Here is a 10000-nt window from a genome sequence, read left to right on the forward strand (position 1 = left end):
CTTAAAATTGCGTCCGGAAAAGTAGAAACCATAAAAAGAAAGAGTAGAAAGCCTATTTTTTTTGTGATGTGGCAGTGGTATAGTGGAGAAGAGATGTTCCTAATTTAAAACCGCATTTGAAAAGCAAAAACCGTGTAGGAAAAGTAGAAAACAATGGGATTTCTGCTTTAATCTTGAAATCGCGCTGGGACTCATACTTCTAGCTTAAAACTGTGTCTGGAGAGTAGGAAACTAATTGAAAAAGTAGGAAAGATGTATTTTTAACTTGAAATCCTTCTGGCATCGTGTGAAGAGATGGGCCCATGTCTGAAACGTAGAAACCATGTAGGAAAAGTAGGAGAGAGATATTTATAACTTGAAATAGTGAAAGGAAAGTAGAAATCACAGAAAAAAGTAGAGAATTCTTTTAGCTTGAAATTAAAAGACGGATATTTGTTTAGCCTAAAACCACATAAGAAAAGTTAGAGTGATATTTGTTTATCGCCAGACCACGTAAGGAAACCTGAAACTACGGTGGAAAAATAGAAGAGGGATAGTTGGGACAGTTATTTTTTAGCTTGAAACCGCATAGAGAAAGAAAACGGATATTTCTAGCTTAAAATCTCTTCCTTCCTTTGTTTGCCCTGTTTCTCGACCTTGTCTTCTTCTTCTTCTTCTTCTTCTTCTTCTTCTTCCTCGTCCTCCTCGTCCTCTTTGCATCATATCTCACCATGATCTTTCTTTCTTTATTTCTTTCTTTCTTTCTTTTTTTCTTTTTTTTTTCTTTAAGCCTCCTTGAGATATGTATATAGCACGTATCGGCCTTGCGTTTTTCATTTAGAGTTTTTTTTTTTTTTTTTTTTTTTCCCTTCCCCATGACTTTCTCTCGATTTTCTTTTTTCTCCCAGTATCCCTCCCCTTCTTCTCCTTCTTCCGCAACGCTCTGTCTCCAGCACGTCACCTGACTCACGCAAATACTTCTGGCAACATACTTTTTATATCCCTAAACTTCTTGGCTCGTGACTCGTCATTGTGTAGGTTAAGAGGGCTTCTGGAGTCTTTTGTTTTATTGTGAGTTACGTACTTCATAATGCGATGAGTGGTGAAACTTCGTGCCTCACACCTAAATCTCAGGCTGAGGCAGTTTTGTATTTTTGCAGAAAAAGAAATGAGGTTTCCCATAGTATTTTATTTATTTATTTTATTTATTTATTTTTTTTTTATGAGCGACAGCTAGTGGTTGAAGATTTATTGTGCGTCAAGGCGTCAGGGGGCTTAACCATGCAGTCTCTTCTTTTTGTTATGTTCTTACGTGTGACTTTTATGTTTCATAGGACGATAGATGGTGAAACTTCGTGCCTCACACCCAAATCCTGGGCTGAGGCACTCTTTGTACACCAACATTTGCAGAAAAGAAAAAGAGATATGAGCTTTCCCATGGTATTTTAATATTCTTATGTGCGACAACTAGTTTGCGATTTCATGTGAGTCAAAGAGGCCAGTTGTAATGCGTCCATTGTATTTGTTATGGAGAATCGTTCACGAGAGTACTTTGGTGAAGTCACAGATAAGTCCACTTGGACTGAGAATGGCTGGCGTGAGCAGACCTTACTTCTCTAAACCTTGCCCCATACGATAGACCAATGTACGTGCACCAGGCTAGATTATAAATGACGTTCAGATGAGTATAATCAATAAGCCATGAGCAGAACTTTATTATTATTATTATTATTATTATTATTATTATTATTATTATTATTATTATTATTATTATTATAGATCTTGCCCTGGTGTACGTGCACCAGGTTAGATAATAAGGGATGTTTAGATGAGTGGAATCAATAAGCCATGAACAGACCTTGTTTTTATTTTTAGATCTTGCCTCACCCGGCAGACCAACACACGTGCACCAGGTGAGGTTAGAAGTGATGTTCAGATGCGTTGACTCAATATACCGTATTTCAACGCCACTCTTCCGGAACTAACAAATACACACACACACACACACACACACACACACACACACACACACACACACACACACACACACACACACACACACACACACACACACACACACACACACAAAAAAAAAAAAATTACATATATATATATATATATATATATATATATATATATATATATATATATATATATATATATATATATATATATATATATATATATATATAAACCATAAAAAAATATATAATAAATCAAATAAAAAATGAAAGATATCACTTTCCAACACATCATCCATTCGTGCATGCCCATCAACTACCCGGACCCACTTCAACTGCTTTAAAAAGAAAGGGCTTCAAGATTATGGAGACACAACACAGTAGTAATCCCTACTATTATGGCCCCTATACACTGTTACCCTACCCAGCATGAGGGAAAGGAAGGAGCAGCAGTGAACCCTATTATTTTTGTCCTTTTATTCGTAGTAACCCTACCTAGATAGAAAGAAAGGAAGAGAAGACAAAAACAAAAACAAAAAAAAAAATGCAAGGAACAAACTAGAGACTTCAAGATTTAGGGAGGGCCCTTCCCCTCCACTGAGCCTAATCGAACAACAACAATGATTAGATGAATGAGTGAATCATCCAGTCAACAACAACAACAACAGCAACAACAACAACAACAAAACATCAAGCAGCAGGAACACGGCGGGACATGGAAAGGAATACTAACCTACCACGTGCTCGAGGTGTGGAGGACTCGAGCGCAGGGCCCGAGATTGCCCAGCCCCCTGGCGGGGGCTGGGCAATCTCGAGATCAGTCGAGATCAGTCCTCCGTGCTGGGGCTCAGGGATATCCCGTGGGAAGTCAGGAAGTAACGAATGTAAGATCCTTTATTATGAAATCCTATGTGGAGGAACACCCTGCACGACTTGTGAAAGATCCTCGATCATGAAATTCCACCAGAAGGATCCCCTTGCAAGATTTCTATAAGACTTTATCATGAAATTTGTCGAAGGAAACCCTGTATGACTTCTACAAGACCCCACTTGAAAAAAATATCCCTAATATATCGTACACCAGACTAACTAACTAGCGAACGAACGAACCAACCAATTAACTAAGTAACTAAACAACTAACTAATTAACCAAACAGACACATACAACATATCCATACACAAGTCGACATACATCAATAATCAGACCGTAACTCCATACGTCACCTCAGCCATTGCTAGCAAACCAGACACGCATAACAGACAGACAAACACACATAACTTACAATTACTAACTCATCAGCGCTGCATGCACATCACGTTTAGATTTACGCACACCACGTGATACGCAGCAGGACGAAAAAAAAAAAAAAAAAAAAACGGGGGGAATGGGGAAGAGGAAGGGAAATATATGTACGCCATTGCTTAGTTTGACGTACGACAGCCCATCACGAAACCCGCCACCTGTGACCTTGACCGCCGCCACGACTGTCAGATTTCACGCCACCACGGCCCGCTCACCCCCTCTCCCTCCTCTGCCTCCCTCATCTTCATGCTATAATGTTGGTGAGGGGGAGAGGGGGGGTAGGGATGAGAACAGACAGTGAAGGTTACAGTAACTTTCATTAGTAACCTCTTATTTGCGCGCATAAATGTATGTATATTTTATGTATGTATGTATGTATGTATGTATGTATTTATGTATGTATGTAATTATGAAACTTTCCTAACTGCGATGCTAATACGTAACCGTCACAAAAAAAAGGAAAAACAAAGAAAAGAAGAAAAAGAAGAAAGAAAAAATAAAGAAAAAAGAAAACAAAATAAAAAAAACAAGAGCATATACGTTTAAAAAAAGAAAAAAAAAACCAAAAAACAAAAACAAATGTCGTCACAAAGTACAGAGGAATGATTGTCACGCGAAGTTTCCGTAAATTGCGTCATTAAGGAGGCGTGAACATCCTCAAAAGGCAGGGGAGGGAGGCCAGGCATGGGAAGAAGGGAAAGGGAAAGAGGAGAGAAGGGAGGAGGAAGGGGAAGGTGTGCTAGGCTTCGATCCTTCTTTCCATCTCTAGCCTCGGTTTCCACTCCCTGGCAAGGCTAATGGTCTCGATTTACATATATTTTTTTTAATGTCCTTGGTGTGGTGTCTGCTGCGGGGAGTTTAGGTCTATTTTTATTCGTATTTTAGTTGTTTTCTGTTTTGTTTTCATTGATGTTTAGTTTTGGTATGAGTTTTGAGTCTCCGTCGTACTGTTTTCGCTTGATTGTTGTACTTTATGTTGATTGTAATGTTTTATTTAGTTTCGTTAATTCTGATGTTTTTGTTTAGTTTAGTTCATCTCGAGATTGTTTTGTTTTGTTTGATAAATTCTGAGATTCTGTTTTTTGTTTTATCAATTCCAATGTTTTGTTTTATCAATGTTCGTTAAATTTATATCGCAGCGCCTTAGTATGATTAGTGTACTTTTATATTTTTCTTTTATATTCTCTCCTCGTGAATCTTTGTAGTCTTAGTTGGATTTATTTTTTATTTTCTTCTAATATTTAATAGATGCTTTAATTATAGCGATGATTGTTAGCTTTTGTATCGAAATTCATCTCAAAACGGTAGTCTTCTATCGTAACTACGTCATAGGATTGAACAGTTCGCTCTTTTTACATTGTTGCTTTATCAGTGTGTGCGTGATTTACTTATGCAACATCGATTACTTCTGTTGTGTTGCCTTTCATGTACTGTGTTTCTTCTTCCCACACGTACTTCTCCGCTGTACTGTTTATACGTGATTCTCATACTTTTGATTAATTCCGATTTACAACTATGATTCTTTTTTTTTTCTTTTTTTCCGTCTCATTGTAGTCATGTTTTGCTTTGGTCTAGTATAATTAACTTCCATGCAGTCTTCTGTAGCAAGTACGTATTAGGACACTTAATACATTTTTTTTTGTTTTTTTCAACTTTTTCCAACTTTTTTATTACGTATTCTATTCTATTGTAGTTTAGTTACATAATAGTTTCTGCTTTGTTGCCTGCACACGTACTTTTCTTCCTCCCTCACTTCCTCTGCGTGCGTCACTCATCCGTCGTACAATAGTTACTCATTCTCGTACTTCACATACTACCCTCGTAATATATTCTCATTTACTGTTTTCATATTTTATTTAATCTGCTCTATTGTCTCTTCATTAGTTTATATTCTACCCGCGTTACTCAGCATCCGTCATTTAATAAGCCATTCTCATACTTCACGAACCTTTTCATCACAGCTTTTTTGCCTTTTTTTTTTTTTTGTATACCTTCCTTCCTTCCTCCTACATCCCCTGTACTCGTCAGTCGTATCTTTTGCATTCATTCTTGTACTTTAAAAACCTCATCTCCATTACTTTATTATTCTCTAGCATTTCATTATCTACATATTTACCTTTTTGTAAGTATACCTCCCTTCCCTCCACATCCTCTGTACTCGCATCTATCAGCGTCCGTCGTACCTTTCTCATTTATTTTCGTACTTAACAAACTTGGTCTCCACTACTTTATTCTCCATCATTTCATTATCTGCATATTTCCCCTTTTTTGTAAGTATACCTTCCTTCCTTCCTTCCACATCCCTGTACTCACATTTATCAGCGCCCGTCGTACCTTTCGCATTCATTCTCGTACTTTACAAACCCTCATAAATTCCCCGCTACGTATGCATTACATTCCCGACCTTGCCCTTGTGCTGAAACATTTCCTGGTGTATGTGTGTATGTATGCACGAGTATGCGTACTACTTAAACCTACATTACTACTCATTGTTCTTGCTCCGCGACCCTCACAGCAGTACTCATTGTTTCCAGCCCTCTACTCACATCACACTCGTCTTTAAATCTTCACGACAACAAGAGGAAGGACTGATTGACTTCCTCTTCATAATTCTCTTCCTCTCGTGTGTCCTTGGCCGCGTTCCTTGTTTACTGGGGCCGAGGGAATGCATACAAAATTTTAGGTGCTGGGGAGAGGGAGGAAAGAGGGATGGGGGGTGTAGGGTGTGTTAGGGTGGGTGGATGAGGGGAACTGGCTGGGTGGGTGGGTTGTTGGGGGATGTGGGGGAGGATGGGTGGAGAGTGTGATGGTGGGTGGATGGGGGATTGATTGGGGGAAAGAGGGGGAGTTGATGGGGCGAGGTGTGATAGTGTGGTGGTGTGACATTAGAGAGAGAGGGGGAAGGGAGGGGAAGGAGAAAGGGAAGGGATGAGAGGGGAGGGTAGGTGGAAAGGCATGGGAGGGAATGGGGAGATGGAAAGGGAAGGGGAAGGTTCAGTACACGTAGTTATCATTCACGGTAACTCTCTCTCTCTCTCTCTCTCTCTCTCTCTCTCTCTCTCTCTCTGCTCGTGGCCGTGAGACAAAAATTAGTCTTTGCCTCGACGCATTCCTATCTCAGTTTTACCCTTGACTCTCTCTCTCTCTCTCTCTCTCTCTCTCTCTCTCTCTCTGCCACACGTACTTGCATTTGTAGGCCGCGAGAGACTGATGGAGGGGGAGAGAAGGCTGAGGGAGAAGGAAGGGGAGAGGGATGGGGAGAAGATAAGTGTGTGAGGAGCTGGGGGAGAGAGACAGATGGAGAGAGAAGAGACGAAGAGAAGAAGAGAAAGAGAAAATGTCTATAGAGAAAATGATACCTAAGTGCCTCATTATAATTATTCTAAAATTAGTACAAATGAGAGAGAGAGAGAGAGAGAGAGAGAGAGAGAGAGAGAGAGAGAGAGAGAGAGAGAGAGAGAGAGAGAGAGAGAGAGAGAGAGAGAGGCAAGTCGATCAATCAGTTAGTAATGGATAGCTTGTCTGATTGAAGTACAGCATAAATAGATAAGTAAGTCAATGAATAAACGAATAAACAAGATATGAACTAACCTTTATATCATTGTTGTTGTTGTTGTTGTTGTTGTTGTTGTTGTTGTTGTTATTGTTGTTGTTGTTCTTGTTCTCGTAGCTATTATCATCATTATTGTTGTTGTTGTTGTTGTCATTGTTGATTGGATGACTCACTCATTCACCTATCTATTTATTTATTTTACCTCTTCACTGCAGACAGCGAAATCATGACTACTGCGTACATACGGCTGAAGTAGGACAGGTTTATTTGCTTACCCACTCACCTGTTTATCCTGTTCTATCACTGCACTTCAAGTACTTCTTTTCCTCCTCCCCATCACCATCCTGACCTTAGATTGTCCACTTGCTTCCTGCCTCGCCTCCCACCGCTTATCCTCACGCCTCCCCGCCAACACTGCACGGGCTTCTCTCTCTCTCTCTCTCTCTCTCTCTCTCTCTCTCTCTCTCTCTCTCTCTCTCTCTCGTCTCCTGGCTTGGCTTTTTTTTATTTTATTGTTTCTTTAGAACATTTTTGGAATATTTCTTTAATTTTTCTTTATTTTAAAGCAATGATTTTCGTGTCCTGGGTTATCTTAACTAACACGAAAAGAGAGAATAGGAAGGTTATTATTGTCCTATCTTGGTTACAGGATTGTTTCATTAAGAGGCTGTCGGAGGTGATTATGGGAAAACTGTGTGGCGGTTATTATTATTATTATTATTATTATTATTATTATTATTATTATTATTATTATTATTATTATTATTATTACTGTTCTCATTTTGCTTAGACAACGTTCTCCATTTGCGTAGTGGACGTTTGTTTCTTAATCTTACGTTTTTTTTTTTTTTTCGGATAAGGAAACGCAGGTTTGTGTGGTAAATTATTTATTTTTATGGCTATCTATATATCTATCTATCTATCTATCCATCTATCTATCTATTAATCTATCTCTCTATCTATCTGCCTATCTATCTATCTGTCTGTCTATTTATTTAGTGACTCAGTTATTAGCTTGAATGAAAGAAAACAGGCATCTATGATAATTGTTCTTGGTTTGGTTTTTAGTCAACAATTCCACGCGTTCCTTACTCGACTATTTATTATTTTTATTATTTATTTTCTTTTCGTTATTTTTCTTTCGTTATTCTTTTCTTTCGTTATTTTTTTCATCACATTACGCAGGATACATTTTAATTAGCACTTTGTTTCTCTTATCATGAGTGTTTTTTTTTTCTAGGTTTTACTCAGACATAATTACTTTTTTTTTTTTATTATTATACTCGTTTTATGTTAATTTTACTCACTTCCTTTATCTTCCTTTCATGCCTTTATCTTCTCGAGCGTTTCCTGTTGACTTCACTCACAAACACATATTTTTTCACATCATCTATTTTTTTTTCTCCCTCATTTTACTCATCCAAATTAACTTTCTTGCTTGCTACCGTCATCTATCTCATCTACAAATCATCCTTTTTTTTTTTTTCACTACTACGTTTATTTTATTCCATTCTCACACCTTCATCACGACTGTTTTCTCTTATTTCGTTTCCCGTTTTGAGGTTGTCGCGTTGCATGATGGGAAGGGGGGCGTCCTCTTTTTCCTGCCTGGTGGTGGTGGTGGTGGTAGTAATGGTGGTCAGTCCGGCGCCCCTACACCTCCCTCCCTTTGTTGTGGTTTACGTACTGTTATCGTGATTGCACTACTACGCCAACCAAGCCTTCCTCCACACCCCCCCTTTTTTTTTTCCTCAGTTTAACGCAGTGTGTGCCAGAACAGCGTCATCCGTACGTGCACTATCTTATTTTATTTATTTTTTTATTTCATTATCATTATTTGTTTATTTATTTATTTATCTATCTGTATATATATTTATAATTTGTTTGAAGTCTTTGTTCTTATCGCTATGCATCGCTCAGTTTGAAGCTACGTGAGTCAGCTTACTGTGCATGATGTCTGCTGAGTGCTGATCCCAGAGAGAGCTGCTCTTCTCAATAATCTTGGTCATGGGAGCTGAAAGTTGTATCTTCGTATTCAGAAACGCTCTGCTCTCTCACCACAACTATTCTCAAAGGCCACAGAGATGATTAGCTGGATTCTCAAGAATGTTTCTCTTGTTCATAAATTAGAAATCTTTTTAATATGTCACTGAAACCATAAAAACATCCTCTAGAACCCATGTAACTTCAACTAAAGCCTTTTGAATACAGTAGTACTGGTGTGGCGCAGAAGTGTTTCAGAATGTGGTGCAATGGTACATCATCGTATTCTGGCAGCCTTCCCTTCAGCACTATGTCGGAAACAATGCATGCGGTGCGCTTTAGGAATACTTATCATGATCAATAATATATACAAGCCTGCAGTTCCATTTATCATATGAAACTCAAGATCGACTTTATTGAGCAGTATTCGCCACTGTTGCCTGTTTATACTATATTATTAACAATGATAAATATTCCTAAAACGTATTGCATGCACGGGTTCTGTGTTTTGTGGGACAGAAACGTGATTCCTACAGAGAGAGAGAGAGAGAGAGAGAGAGAGAGAGGGAGAGAGAGGGAGAGGGAGTTAATACCAAAAGCATCACACTAGATCAACTAAGGAGCTGGGAAACACATCAACATTTCCTGCAGACGTAACAAGTTTCGTTTCTTCTCCCACAGATGTCGTTGTAGCTGCGGCGGCAGTGGTGGTGGTGATGGTCCTCTGCGCGGCCACCCAGGTATCCGCCAGACCGCAGGAAGTAGAAGACCCGCCGACAGAGGGTGAAGAAAAGCCTATCCTCTTCCCAGATCAAGACCAGAATGCCGCCAAAGAGTTCGAAATGGCCGAGACCGAAGGAGAGCAGACCGAACCAGACCTGATTGTGTTAACGGAGACAAACCAGGAAGGTACGGAGATGTCTGAAACCAACACGGATCAAACTGGAGCTTCGGAATCCATCCCAGACCAAATCAGCGAGCCAGAAGCCAGTCCAGACCAGAGCGATGTGCCCGAGAACCCGCAGACCGAAACTGACGTGATGGATTCCCCCAGCTTCGTGTTTGATGAAGGTGACATGACTAAAACGAAACCAGGCGACGGTGAAGTGACGTTTCAACCCGAAGGTGACTTGAGCGAGATGAATCCGGATGAATCTGCGATCAAAGTGAATGAAAATGACATGGCGAAGGATAACCCAGGGGAAAGTGACATGTCTGAAG

At 39.5% G+C, this 10000-nt stretch overlaps 1 protein-coding gene across 1 annotated transcript in view; it reads left to right on the forward strand.

The window, feature by feature from the left end:
- The window catches only part of LOC135104864 (cell surface glycoprotein 1-like), a 33421-nt gene that overhangs the window by 13314 nt on the left and 10107 nt on the right, over positions 1-10000 (forward strand). The window contains 1 exon segment of the mRNA XM_064012564.1: positions 9461-10000. This exon segment is cut by the window's right edge and continues 714 nt beyond it. Coding sequence (XP_063868634.1) covers positions 9461-10000 — 540 coding nt within the window.

Source organism: Scylla paramamosain, chromosome 11 (assembly GCF_035594125.1).
Source record: "Scylla paramamosain isolate STU-SP2022 chromosome 11, ASM3559412v1, whole genome shotgun sequence".
In the NCBI taxonomy this organism is placed as follows: Eukaryota; Metazoa; Arthropoda; class Malacostraca; order Decapoda; family Portunidae; genus Scylla; species Scylla paramamosain.